Source organism: Anarhichas minor, unplaced genomic scaffold (genome assembly GCF_050575085.1).
Source record: "Anarhichas minor isolate MPS153535 unplaced genomic scaffold, ASM5057508v1 ptg000040l, whole genome shotgun sequence".
Classification (NCBI taxonomy): Eukaryota; Metazoa; Chordata; class Actinopteri; order Perciformes; family Anarhichadidae; genus Anarhichas; species Anarhichas minor.
Window position 1 is genome coordinate 2,888,337 of NW_027466486.1, and position 15,212 is coordinate 2,903,548.

The window sequence follows — 15,212 nt, forward strand, 5'->3', positions numbered from 1 at the left end:
ATTTACCCAGCAGGTTTATAGTGTGGCTCACGCAGAGGGTGGACCAGGGCTTCCACGACTACTTTAAGCCTATGGGAAGTCTTAATGGCTGAAATTGTGTTAGCTATGTGGTTGGATTAGATTAGTGAACACAGCACTGCCTCTGGGAGTACAGATACAGGGAAATACATTCCCTACTAGAAATAGTTCTGTGGTGTGTAAAACCTAGCTTTAAAAGGTGTGACACTGGACTATGAACTCAATTATATCAAGTTTCGCTTCTACGATTCTAGGCTCATAGAGACTCTTGTTTATGGAAGCAGTGCTCTCTAAATGGAAAGCCATTTATTCCATGGTGTACTTTTATTTGAGTGCCAGGAATGATTCAGCAGTTGGCTGGTCATGGTAGACGCCTTCCTTTTTCCCCAAAATGTTGGACAACTCTTTAGTAAAAGAGTCCAAAAGTAGAAGGCTGTAATATGAATGTGATGTCCATTCACACACAGACAATCCAGCTCGTTCTCTGCAGCCAAAGATGGATCCCAGGCCGGCAAGAACATAATTTAACCTTTAATGAGCGAGCATGTGAGGCAGTATCGTTTGATCAAACCTGAGCTAGCATCAGAGTTATGAGTATGCAGGTTTATATTCCGACCAAGAACGAAACCAGATGATGTCACTGACCACCACAGAAACTAATCAGTAAGTATAGAGTTCAGATGAACAGAAAAATCTGCCAAGTCACATGACCGAAGTGGAGGTGAAGCTCTGCCAAGTCACATGACTGTAGGACCCACAATGGCTGCAGGGCTTGAACTTGTGACCTTGTATATTGATTTTGAGTGCTTAATTTAAAGAGGCACGGAAAGGACAGCCCTGCCTTGCCATGTCTTATGAGAAAAGCAGGTATAATAAAGCAGGCAGGAGGACAGACGAACAGGCACTGCAGAGCACCAGAGAATGGAAAATTACCAGAGCTCTACAGTCAGCTGGGCACCTTTGATCAGCCAGAGCCCAGGCGCCAATTACTGTGGGATAATCGGCAGCCCTCAGAGGCCTGACGAGCTGCACAACGGGTCAGTGACCAGCCGGCGAAGGCCTGGTCAACAAGGCTCACGGAGCCAAAAGCCGACGGTGCCCCTTTCGCTGAAAATGCCGCATGAAGGCGGCCAAACGGACGAGCAGCACAGCGAGGCGATTGTTCCCCTCCTGTCGACTCAGCACAGTGGACAGACGTCCCTCTCCGCAGACCGCTCGCTGGTGGAGGATTGGTGCAATGGTGGAGAGTGTGTGCAAACCTGCCACTGCAACATGTCTCACATTTTTTAACATACGTAGAACAAATGTGCACACGCAGGCTGCTCACACACCTGTCCCTGCAATTCTGTGGTAAACAAAAAGCTGCAGCGCTTGCTGCACAGTGATGCAACACACAGGAAACACTCGCTCCTCTCCACTGATAACCCCGTCCTACCCAGGAACAAAGGGGGATTAACTACCTGTCCAAAAATGACTGCACGCTATCTAGGAGGAATGTGGACCGATAAAGTAAAGTAACGCTAACTGCGTGACCTCTCCAACAACACAGTTTTTCTTCTCACTTTTCCCCTCGCCGACAGTCTGGTGTGTGACAAAGAGCCGAGCTGGCAGCACTGATTAATAAACAAAAGCTTTCTACTTGAGGCAGAACATGATATTCAGCTCATTAATAATTGACATCGTTCTCATCATCGATTAGGCTGCGATGTGGGCTTTTCTGTGCTGCTCCTCTCTCCTCCACCGTCAACAACACAGTGATCTGAAAACCGTTCACAGACCTCGACAAAGACTTCTTCTGAAGTCGCTGCTGCGATGACAAGATGCCTCATCGCTGAATCCTCATATCGTACATTATTATCCAACAGAAACACAGTAGCCAGTGGACTTTGGATCAGACACACTACAGTTACACAACAGGCAGGGCCGGTCCAAGTAGACCCATGTGGGCCAGCGTACAGCTCCCCTGTAAACCACGAGTCAGCAGAAGAGCTTGTTTATGAGGCCATTTTGATTAAAGATGGATATCAATTCAATTTGTTTCCAGACTTGTCTTAATACCAAAGCTGTATTTCCTTTGATGCATTATTAAATGAAACAGATTTTCCTACAAAACCTTTTTTTTTTTTTTAACATAAAAAATAATTAAGCCAAACATCTGAAATGCACCAGTGTAAAACGCTGTCTCAACACTATTAACTCCATGAAAACTTAACGTAATACAGCAGTAAAACTGATGAAATTATCATTAAAGTCATCTCATTAAAGAATATGTAAACATCCCCAAAAAATCTGACCAACGCCTTTCAGTAATTGGCGTGTTTTTTGACTTGTTCTACGGACAAAGTTCTGTCTGCACACCAAATGTATTGAGATTCATCACAAAGACAAACTTCTGATTCTAACTCCCAGAGCTTCATAATACAGTTTCATCTTTAACAGTTTGATGCCACGGCACAAAAAAATATGTAAATGTTATCTGTTAACTATACGTTGCACATGTGTGAAAGACTTATTTTGACTTATGCAGCATGCTGCCCGAGGAGCTTGAAACACGGAGTCTGCATGTTTTCAGACATGTTCTGCGACTGCGCTGTGTGTGCTTTTGTTAATGACTGCGCATCAGAATCTTTAATAATCAGGTTCACATTTAGTTTAATTTTTTTTCCCTTTTCTTTTTGACACGGAGTACAAACTCTGAACATTTTTGGTCGGGTCGTATTGTTCTTATCGCTGAATCGCAACGTTGATACACGTCAAGGGTGACGACAGTGGGCGGGGCTAAGGAAAGGCCAGGAAGAAGCAACATGCAGACCGTCTACTCAGCCAAGTGAATGGGATTTGTGCACTGTGTGGTTGAGGGACTGGTGTCAGTGGGAGTCATAAACACACACAGGTCACTTAGTTCTGAGACAGGGAGTTATTACACCAACAACACACCGAGATGTTCACTGACATCTGACACTGTCTCCCACATCAGACAGAGTTTGTAGTCATATTACAAATGCAGCTGCAAGTTAAGTCTTGTACATGTGACTATGTTTAGGTAATACAACAGGTAACTAACAGCTGGTAGTATAATACAACAAAGCTCTAGACAAGATCACAAATATATCAAAATATTGGTGGTATAAATGGTATTGATGGGCTTGAGAAGCCAGACCAAGAGGGACCAAAGAGGACCAAGAGGAACGAGGAGGGGTGGGAAGCTTTTTTTCTCACAAGCAAAACTCAAATCCAAAAGCGAGACCACTGGCAGTGGCAGGTGTAGAAAGCTGATTACTCGTTTTATACCTCATTCAAAGTATGTTTTGGGGTCAATCTCATTGTTTTGGTTTATAAATCTAGGTGTCAAAGTCCTCAGCCAAAAGTCTTCCACGTCTAACACTCTTGTTGGCACTGGTAGCTGATAGATTCCCACCCAGTGAGATACACACCACCAGTCGGTTTGTCCTGGGTCACTGGTAATTACAGCAGAGATCAGAGGGATGAATAAAGCAGGAGCTGTTCCTGCACAGGAGGCTCAGGTATCACTACATAGGGGCCCAGAGAGACAAAAGGAGTCCCTGAGCCCCATACCGTACCCAGGGAGGGGCGATACCGACGCAAACCCGAAAGGCAAGTCCATGTCTACAGTGACGCAACCCAACCACCCCAGCCTTGATCCACAGTGTAAACAGTAGAGCAAAATGAGGCGCTCAAGGCCCCTTGGACCCAATTAGGAACTAAAGATATTGTCCTAAATGTGGACGCTCGAGGAACATCATGCACCACCCACTGTTGTTTTTGCTGACAAAGCCAAATGCTGCCACTAAGAAAGCCTACATATACTGCATGGTTTGTATAAAACCAGTGAGATTTAATGCACTGTTTCAGTGACAGCATGATTTGAAAAACATTAACAGGTTGTTTGTCGGTAGAAATGCAATTTCTTGCCAATATACCCCATAAAGATTTGTTACAGGTTTTTAATGTCTGAGATTGAGCAATAAAAATGCCTCAGACAAAGAATGTAAAATGCTAAAAGTAATGCGAGTGGAGGAAAAATGTTACAGGGCTTCTATGGTTGTGACTGCTGGTGTTTGCCAATATAGTGAGTTGCTTTTTGGTTTCTTCTAATGGACAGTCACCTCATACAGTCCATGTTACATTGCATAAATGAATATAAACATGTCTTGTTTCCTAAATGTCCTAACCTAAAACACAGCCAAAGACGTTCCTTAGTCTTCATCTCGTGTACGTCTGAGTACAATCAGCTTTTGAACAGATGATCCATTATGTGAAAAGGTCAAGACTTTCCCTCTGTGGTGGAGGATAACACTGCTTACCAACAAACACACAAGTTCAATCCAACTCTGCGGCTCCACAGAACCTATTTTAGGCTACTTATGTTGAAATGGGGTCAGCTGCACATTTGAGATCGTGATTCTAAAACCTCACCTCTGGTTGAATCTTCTCTGAGTGTCTGTTGGATCCGGTCCCAATCAGCTCAGAACATGGAGCTCTAACGAGTACAGACAATATGCTTTTCTTTCTAATGATGCAAAAGGTACCGATTCTTCCTGCACGGAACAGGATGTCAACGATGCTCATGTGGACCGGTCGTGCTCTTCAGGGATCATTTTACAGGTGATCTCTGTGCTTAGCCAGAGCAGAAAAGGTTATTTTGGTGTATTTTTGTTCAGGGTTCAGCTTGAGTCTTTTTGTGCACTACACAAACCTCCAGACTCCAAGCAGCTCTTTTACCGAGCAGTGTTTTGGTAACTTATCGGCCCAAAAGGTTAGAGTGTTCGCCAGAGGAGAGTTTCAAAACAAATCCCACTCCAGTTCCTGCAACTTGTCTGCATTATTTGTCATAATCTCTGACATTTGGATTACATTCTCACTCCTAATGAACAATAACACCATCAACTTGGACCAGAACCGGATTGTCAGGCCTCTCGGTGAACCTGAGTTTGCGTGTCCTTATTCTCACCTTCCTACCCGAACATATGAGCCTGTTATTAAATCACTACAAATATGCTTGGGGTGCCCACACTCCTGGTGAGCTGTGATGACTTGACAAAAAAAAAAAAAAAAAAGCACACGTTGTGGATGACAACATGAGCCGGCACATTCATTGGCCCACATCAAAACTGCAGCCAAAGGCAGTGGTGGAAGATAACTAAGAACATTTACTCAGGTACTGTATTCAACAATAATTTTGAGGTACTTGTTCTAGTTTATGGTATGTTACACTTCTACTCTACTACATCACTATGTTTTTCAAAAAGCTTTGGTCACTTTTCAGATTAAGCCCTCTTGGATCAGCTGGAAAATGCATCATCACGAAGCTGAAAACAGGGCTGTTTTTCTGAGCTCGTGAAAAGTTGACTTTTTAAGAGATATGAGGTTCTCACAGGAAACAGACATATGATGATCATAGAGAATATGTTGCATTACTGAAGATTAAAATACTCAACAGTATATAAAGGAGTTAAATTTAGCACAACCTTAAATATCTACATTATTAGAAAAAGCAGTAATATTAATTTAAAAACATATAAAAGTAAAATAAAGACGGCGACCATTTTACGGGATATTGGGTACATACTTTGGGTAGATTTCGCTGAACATAATGACATACTTTTACTTGGGTTTTGAATGCAGGACTTTTACCGGTAGTGGAGTATTTTCACAGTGTGGTATTCGAACTTGTTCATAAATAAAGGATCTGAATACTTCTTCTACCATTGGCCAAAAGCAAGGATTAACATGTCAAGTACATGGGACAGGTGAGCAGTCAAGAGATGGACACAGACAGACTGTCCTGATCCAGACCGCTTGATGTTGTAAAAGAAGAAAAGACATACAGACGCACACCGCCCAGCAGTGTCATCTCATATCTATTCAGCTACCGCTGGACTGAAAGCTCAGCGGACATCGACGCTCACTCTGCTTTCACCACAAGCAGCAAGAAGCTCGACTATCTCGCTGCTATCAAGGTACAAAAGTGAAGCCCTTTGATTGCGTCGTCATCGCACGGCAAGTTCGTTCACCCGTGTTGCATCACTATACTCAGCATTCACATGTGCAGCTCACTGCCAAGAAAAGAGGCCTCTCCTTTGAGGAGTGAGAGAAACAGTGGTTTCTCCCACAGTGTGAATCACAAAGCTCAGGAGAGAGACTCGCTCTTGCATTCTCCTCCTCTCTCTCAAATAGCTGACAGGACTTGCACAGTGGGTTTGATGGCAGATAGCCAATCTCGCCTCCCTCTTTCTGTGAGATGAGTTAAGCCACGAGTTACTTACAGAAGTTAGGGGGGGGGGGGGGGGAGACATCAAAATCCCTTTCAGAACACATTTATAATTCTCAAATGGTTCGAAACCCTTCGTACGAAATTACAGCTAGTGAGTAACTAGTCATTTGCATCAATTAGTAGCTAAAATACCAAATATGCGCTGGGTTGAGATTCCAAGATGGGTGGATTTTATGCTTTATTGTATTATATATGGTAAGAAATAGAACATATTAAGGTTTTAGTGGGATTAACAGTCATTATGAGTGCCGCACGTTGTACTGCATATTTCACTATCTTGTAATATGTACTAGCCACAGCTATTAGATAATATAATCGTCACATTAGTCGAACATTTAAATAATCATGACTTGCAGCCCTATATAACATACAAGTGCCATCAGTTTTATAAAGATTTAACCGTCTGTTTCTAGCTTGGATTGCGCCTCTTCACAATGGAAAGTATAAAACATGCTGCCAAAATAGATGAGTCAGTTCATATTATTCAAGTCACAAACTTCATCACCACCCAATTAACAAAACAGTAATGACCTCAATAACTATGGCTAATGAGAGCACCCAAATGTGGTGTTTGTACTGTCTGTCTGTCTAAGAAGTAATCTCCAAGCTATGACACCATATAAGAGAATCTAGAGCACGTTATCACACTGAGAGTTAGGTATATGAGTCACAGTTATATTTAAGGTAAATCAACATGTTTACAAACTTAACCAGTCACTAAACTTAATTGTAAAGGAATATTCACGCCTTTTAATGCGCATCCTATATTAGTAACAGTGACATAACACAAGTGTGAAGTCTGAAAATGATATGACTGAATGGTGTGCTAGCTGAAAGCCTCCTCTAGTAACGTCCACCTCTTAAAGTTAACCAGGTAAGTATCATTAGCTTCTTAGCGTCCACTGACGTTAACGTGAGCTAGCTAAATAACCTCTTAGCTCATTCTTTAGGGGAATACCTTTTGAAGGATGGAAAACATTTATCTTTATCACGGCTTAACATGTAGCTCGTCCTGGTTTCTAGTCAGTTAGCAAACACGCTACAAAAGCCATGTAATTGGGTTCTACAGTGAGCTTTTAAGAGTCGTGGAGCTATAACGTAGCTGCGTGTGCCGCATCCACACAAGCTAGTGCTGCTTAGCTTGGCGAGCTAACAAGCATTACCCGGCAGGCTCATTAAAAACACACACATCCATCAAACCTACAAACCAACCTGAGATCCCCGCTGCGACCCAGAAGATGCCCCGTTGATGCCGTCACCTTTGTACCACGAACCGTGCAGAGCAGAAATAATTCAAATTCCACAGAAAGTGTCGGGAGAGACGCTCGCAGTCCAATCGCTTCAGCCACCGCCGCTGAATGGCTGCTGAGCGAGGACTCAACCGAACGTCCTCCTTAGCAACGGACCGCCTCCGCGCGACCTCATTGGACCTGCGCGTGCGGAGTGATCGGTAGGCGACAGAGCAACCTGTAAGCAAACCGGAATTTCGCTGCATTTATTTCATTTATGATTTATATATATATATATATATATATATATATATATGTATAAGTGAATAAATAAATATGTATTTAATACATATATATATATTTTCTTTTTTTTAATATATATATATATATATATTTTATATATATGAAATTCATATATATAAAATAAAGCAATTATGGTACAGGTAAATAAAATAACAGAGTAAAAAATGAAATATCAAATGCAAATATCAAATGCACAATACATACAATAAGAATAACAGAGTAAAAATATTAGATATACAAATGCACAATATATACAATGAAATAGAATAATATTAAATTAACTAACTAAACAGTAGTGCAAAGATTTAACCAATATCTGTATATTAACCATATCTGTAGATTTATCACGGCAAGAGATCCGCTGCTAGATTAGACAAGTGCTTCAAATGAAATTATTCAGATTATTGTAGTGTGACCTGCTGATAGAGTCTAAACCAACAAAAACTCTGTTTGATGCTCCCTTAAACGACTTATCACGGTTCTTCCTATCAGGCTGTCCTATCTTCAAAGTGGGAGCAATTCCACTGAATTCCTTAAATTAAATTATGGGATCATTTCTGTCTTAGCTCCATGCACAGTGGAACATATACAGATGTAATACAATGCAGTCAGTGGTGGAAAGTAGGTTACATTTACTCAAGTATATTGTACTCAGGTACATTGTTGAGGTATTTTTACTTTACTTAGGGTATTTCACCTTTCTTTATACTCGTACATTACTACATTTTGGAAGCTGATATTGTACTTATTACCGCAATACGTTTAATTGACAATTTACCATCAATAATAATCACTATTGCTTTGCGGATTCAGATTATTAACACAACATTTATATCAACTAATACATCCTGATATATTATATAGATGGAGATACCCAGCAGTACATAAAGTAGTTAAGATTAGACACTCATTTACCAGCTGCAACATTAGCGACGCTTACACATTAATGCATCACAAATTATAATCCAGTGATATTCTGAAATGAGACATTCATAATAAGTACCTTTGCTTTAGGTACTTTAAGTATATTTTGATGCTAGTACTCTTGTACTTTTAATTGTAACAAGAGCATTTCTACAGTGCAGTATACTTTTATTTAAGTATAAGATCTGAGTATTACTTCCACCATTGAACACATTGAGTTGTGTTTGGCCAGGTTGCCCTATCTTGAAAGTGGGACCAATGTCACTGTCTTGTTTTTACTTATTTTAAAGTACATAGATAATGTAATACATGCAATGAGTGTAGACTGAGTCTCCAGCAGTGGTGGTGGAAGTATTCCCATCTATTAGATCTTAACAGTGCGTTGAATGTCATGTTTATGTTAACATTAAGTGTGTGACTAAATGTACTTGTTAACATTTAGTGTCCAGCACCTGTCTGTCTTCATTATATTCTCTATCTGGCTGATATGCAAACATGAGTCGCTGGAGGAACTTTTAAAACCACAGAGTTTAAAGGGCCATTTGGATAAAACCACAGTATCCACTTCCTGTTTTACATGAGTTTGAGTCCACTTATCGTCTCTTACACCATTTGTCAAGACCAGCCACTCAGTATGTTATATTTAAAAACTGCTCTGACTCTTCACATTCATTGTCCTTTGTCTTTTCTCAGGTTTCTGCCATGTTTGCCCCCCCCCCCCCCCCCCCACCCTTTTTCCTCCCCTGATGATGAAACCTCGGCCCCTTTCAAAGGCCAGAAGTTTATCAGCATTAACTTGCATTCCTCACATAGCTACGAAGCCTGCTGAGCTGCAGCGTGGCATGCTTTGTGGCCTGGAAGGTTACAAAACCAACGAGGCAAAGCAAACTAACAAAGTTGTCAAGCCTGTAAAGCTGGTGAGTGACATGCCAATGTATTTATTTGCAGCTATGAACATCGCTCTCTCAACCACACACACCACAAACATATTGTCTCTATTGTCCTTTTACCGCCACCCTCCTTTTATTCTTAATTATCTTAAATCTAATCTTCTTCATGACTCCTTTTTTAAAACCAAGCCTTCATTCATCAACCTGACATGGTCAGAGTCATAAAATATTGCTGGACAGCCTCTAATATATTTGTGAGGTTATTCTGCACCCTTGTGGTCACTATATGTACATTCAGCTACACAACTCTGGCGCACCCACTCAGGTGTCCACGTCATATGTTCCTCATTTGAAAATCTGTTTTCATCGTTTGGAGGAAGTACTCAGATCTTTCACTTTAGTAAAAGTACCAGTAAGACAGTGTAGAAATAGTGTTACATTTAAAATTTTACTTGAGTAGAAGAACAAAAGTTTTAGCAACAAAATGTACTTTAACTTCCAAAAATACTATCTAATAATATTATACAGAATTATACAGAATGACTCATTTCAGAACAACATGTGTTATATAACTGGATTATATTTATTAAGACATTCATGTGTTCATAAATGGTGCTGCTGGTAAAGGTGGATCTAATTGTAACTACTTTATGTCCTGCTGGGTAGCTTAACCTATAATGATATTAATGAATTTATGAGTTGATTATATTTTGTATTAATAACCTGAATCTGCAAAGTAACTAGTAACTAAAGCGGTCAAATAAATGTAGAATGTGGAGTAGAAAGTACAATATTTCCCTCTGAAATGTTGTGAAGTATAAAGTAGCAGAAAATGGAAATACTCAAAGTTCAAGTACCTCTAAATTGTAGTAGAGTAACAGTACAGTTCTTGTGTAAAAGTACTTAGTCACTTTCCACCACTGGAACAGGTCAAATATGTGCCTCAAAGTAGATAAACTTGTGATTATAGACTTCACTCATGTTTGTGGCGTATTGGAAAGAACGCAGCAATAAAACGTCAATATTTCGAGTCAATTGCAAATCACAATGAAGCTCTTACTCCAAAAGCTTCTTTGTGGGTTACAGGCGATGACCGATTAACATATCCACCACTCTTCTGTGTCAAACTTCCACCTTTATTTCTTCTTATATCTTTCTGGTCTTTGATGACTTCTAGTGCGGCTCAAATTCAACCTGAGCAGAGGTAATCATGCTCTAATCTGACTAATTCTAGTTAGTCTAGTAAAGCTAGCTTGCTTTTAACAGTTAGGATGTAATATTGCACATGTTAGCATGTTAGCATGATGATATATTATGTTAAATTAAAGCACGTTTTAGCCCACATTCAGTCCAGTCTACACTTCCTATGTTGAATAGCACGCTAAAGTAGTCTTAATATGAATCTCAAAGTACTGCTGAGGCTGACATGTTTTTACTTATCCTGCCATGAATTAAATAACCAAATTCATTCAGATTCATCCTCTAGAGGTCATCAATGTTTGTGCCACATTTCATAGAAAATAGATGTTGAAATATTTCTCTCTGGTTATCGACACGACCAGCATTTAAATTACACGGCTAAAATACTCAAAATTGTCTTTATTACATATTTCAAATATTTGTTGAATACATGTCTGAGTGGATGAACTTTTAAATATTTTGCTGTCAATCATATTTGTCGTGAATTAGAATTACAGGACATTCTGACTGTAAACAAGTGTCTTTTCCAACTTATCTTGCAAATAATTAGAGCAATAATTCTTTTGTTACCACATTTTATTTTTCAAACAACATATAGAGTACTTGACACAAAAAAACCAAGCCATTACCTGCTTCAAATATTTACATAAAACTTTGTAGAGAGACAGAAAAAGAAAAACATTCTTTGGGTCTGACCATGCAAAACAATAAATAATGTTCCTGACAGTGCTTTGCATGGTGCGCTCTGAAATAATAAAAAAAAAAGCTCTCAGACTTACTTGGCTATACATAAAGCTGCCCTGGTCCACACAGGCATCAGAAGGATGCACTCATCTGTGTTGAGGCAACCCTCACTACTCCAAATATAAGCAAACTGCTGACCAGGATAGATACGGAAATGAAAACGTGAGATGTGCAACAGTTTTCAGTGAAAAGCTTAGATTACGTAGAAGAACTGCAGCATCCTTGAAGGATGGAGCACTGTACACAAACAGACCTCAGATGTTTTGCTCGACAAGGCCTTTCGAATGTTTTCAGCGACGCTCTTGTCACCGGTGAGCAGGAGCTTGACGTCGATATCACAAATGTACAGTCACAACACTCCGTTCATCGCCCCAGCGAGGCGAGCACACAGTGTGCAGATGTGATCCCCATGAGTCCCTCTGCAAGGCCGGGTCCAGAATCCGCTCCCTCTCCTCTCCCCCCCCCCCACACCGCCGTGGCTCAGGTGATTATTTGTGGCTCCCAGGTCTGGCTGGCCATCTGGGGGCGACACTGCGTGATGACCAGAGGGCCCGTCGGGGTCTGGCTGTCCAGACAGAGGCCACTGACCATGTGCTGCAGAGCCGTTCCTTTAGGCTTCCACTTCTGCACACACAGAGAAAAAAAAACAGTTCGTTTTTTAGAAAGTGCAGAAGTCCTCCTCTGGTTTGTGTTATTTCCTGATCATAAATGATGGTTCATGTTAGTAGTGAGTAATGGACTGAGTCAGACCCAGATAACAGAGATCACATGAATGATTGACTTGTTGGACACGGAGTGGAAAAATCACAGGAGAGCCAGCTGTAGACAGACTATTTGTTTTCACTGATAAAATGTTCTGTGCGCCTTTTGTTACCGAGTCCAGCAGCGGTGGAAGGAACCATTTAATTTAATACTCCTTTATACTTTTACTCCACTACATTCCAAAGCTAAATATTGTACTTTTTACTAAATTACATTGAGTTTTTAGCAGTTTTAGTTACTTTACAAATAAAGATGTTTAGATACAAAAAATATGAGTTAAAAAAAAGAGTGTTATAGTTTTAGAGATAATAGTTACACCAGTAAAGTGCTACTTACACAATAACATCAGTACACAAATCCAATAATAGAATATTTAATAGAATAACACTCTGGTACATTTTTACTTTCAACTTTTCAATAAAAGCACATGTTTAGGGTAGATTTCACTGAATACCCCTCGGCTCACTCCTTCCTCTGCAAGACTGAGGTAACATGAGCCGTCGAGTGTAAAACCATAGTAACGGCTTTGTGTTTTTGTTATTTACTTCTCCCTCATTGATGTCAAGGGGTTGGACGTAACATTGAAGACAGTATGGTGCTACATATTTCAACAGCACCACAAACTGCAGCCTCCGAAATGACCATAAAGTTGAATCAACAGCACTCTAAAATGGGTCCAAACATAAACTGAACATTATAACCTTCATGAAAGAAGAATTAACTGCAGGACTGTTGCAATAATTTTAGCAAGGTGTACCTAATAAACTGGCAAATAACTGTATATTGCGGTACAACTGCTTTTACTTTTACTTAAGTGCAGGATGTGAATATGCTAAAGTCCAGAGGAGTCACAGGCTCATATTATCAGCCTAGATGGAAATCAATAGTGTTGTATTTCGCTTTTATTGTTGTACTTTCTCCTAATATCTATCTATGGTCATCATTAAATCACTTCCACCCCTTCACCTTCCTACAATCCATTCACAGGTCACTCCGATGAATTCAAACTCCTGTTCTTGCTTTGTTCTATTGTAACATGATTTCCATTCAGTAACATGTCGGCTGGTTTTCTTTGATTTTCCATAACCCTAATATTCTGTTTCAACACAGACTCCCCAGGGTCCAGTCACTTTGTGTAGAAATGCCGGAGCGAGTTCGACAAGTAACTTGAGACTGAAGTAAAGTGAGAGAGAGAAAGAGCGCCCCATAAACAGGCTGTCCACAAACCACCGGGCATAAGTGATTTGTTCATCAGCTTGCTGATTAACTAGTCAGAGCTGAACTTAAGGCGACAGCAGAGAACGAGAGTGCCAAGAGCAGATTTCTGGAACCATCTGGAGGCTTTTCAAAGTGTGGAGGTGAATGAGGTTAATCCTAAAGTCCCAGAGGATGTGTTTACGTGTGTGTGTCACATACTGTAAACATGTACTGTTATAAACATGTACTGATATATGTGCCTCTAAGTGTGTGCATGTTTGTGCAACAAAGACTTGGGGAGGAAATGAAATGTCAGAATGAAAATGTTAAGAGTTGAGTAACAATGATTCGCACATTAAGTGCTTCACATGTTTTGCAACATGAACCAACGGTAAACAGATATAGATGACATTATACTTTTTGATCAAATTGTAGAGTTTTCTGTGTCTTGAAATATGTCTAATTCATGCCAATAAATGTCGAAGTATTTTGTTATATTTATCCTTATTGGACAAGCGTCTAAGACAGCGTTTGAACCAGCGTTGGGCATAATCTCTCCAGTGAAACCCAAACTTTTTATTGAAAACGCAACGTTTCAATAAAACATTAATAACCTAAGTTTGGTTTAATATCATACAGATTCACATTTCTTTTTAAAGTTATCACCATCACTTGTTGCTTTACGAGTTAATCACTTCAGTACTCAAAGAGCAGAGTCAAAAACACAAGTATTTCTTTTTCCTTTCTTGGGGATTAAACGCTCAGGACAAAGAGGCCAAATGTCTCCCACAGCAAGAACTGGTTTCTTATTGATGGGCAGGTTTCCAAAGAACTCTCAAGGGATCGCGACGGGCCTGCAGAGAGATGAGAGGATGGCCTGGCCACGCACTCAAACACATGGTTCGACTTATCAACTCCCTCTTCGATGTCATAACTCAAACGTAAAGCCAATGCGGGTCCACATGGGACGACGTGTTCGACATTCACAAAGGGGAGAACTAGGAAGGGACAGGGTGGGGTCTGAAGTTATGGGAGCGCTTGTTCTGCTGCATCTATAAAACTGACTGCTCTTCCTTTCCTTTGCATCGGTGCAGCGAGGCCACTCGGCTCGTCTCCTGGCATCGTCACCAGCAGGCGGGCAGCTTTGCATCTGTGCCTGGAGCCGCCTCTCATCTCCACATCTCTCATGTCAGAGTTCAACGCTGTGAGTGGCACATCAAGGACAAATGAACCGCTTGACTCCAACATGAGATAACCATTTGGAAAAACCGAGACCGTCTGTTAAAATGACTGATAGTGTAAGATTAAAGCGGATTCCCGTCTCTTTTGTTAACCCTTAGTTAACACAATAACTCCACAGAACACCTTGTTTCTTTTAAAGAAAGGCTTTCTTTAAATGAGTTGTGGAACTTAAAAAATGTAATTGTTTTTTGAAAGGCGAACACTATTTCTTCTTACCTGTCTGGGCTCTTTGTTATTGCAGGTCTCCAGCTTGACTTTTGACCCTGCTGTGAAGGCTGAAATGGCCAGGCAGAAGTCCTGCTGTCGGATCAGTGGCTCTATTAGTTCCCATCTCTGCAAAATACAGAAAAAAAGATGACTGTGGGTGGCTGTTATCACCTTAATGAAAACACTGAGTCGACATTTTCG

General features: G+C 40.6%; 2 protein-coding genes across 5 annotated transcripts in view; both read right to left on the reverse strand.

The window, feature by feature from the left end:
* numb (NUMB endocytic adaptor protein) overlaps positions 1-7,662 on the reverse strand; it is a 34,897-nt gene extending 27,235 nt beyond the window's left edge. For all 4 annotated transcript variants that reach the window (XM_076107578.1, XM_076107577.1, XM_076107574.1 and 1 more), the window contains exon 1: positions 7,526-7,662. The gene's annotated coding sequence lies outside the window, so the exon portion shown is untranslated. The remainder of the gene's footprint in view (positions 1-7,525) is intronic.
* A 4,421-nt stretch (positions 7,663-12,083) lies between these two features.
* The window catches only part of galnt16 (UDP-N-acetyl-alpha-D-galactosamine:polypeptide N-acetylgalactosaminyltransferase 16), a 30,965-nt gene continuing 27,836 nt past the window's right edge, over positions 12,084-15,212 (reverse strand). The window contains exons 14-15 of the mRNA XM_076108637.1: positions 15,021-15,137; positions 12,084-12,227 (exon numbers count right to left, since the gene is read on the reverse strand). Coding sequence (XP_075964752.1) covers positions 12,084-12,227; positions 15,021-15,137 — 261 coding nt within the window. The remainder of the gene's footprint in view (positions 12,228-15,020; positions 15,138-15,212) is intronic.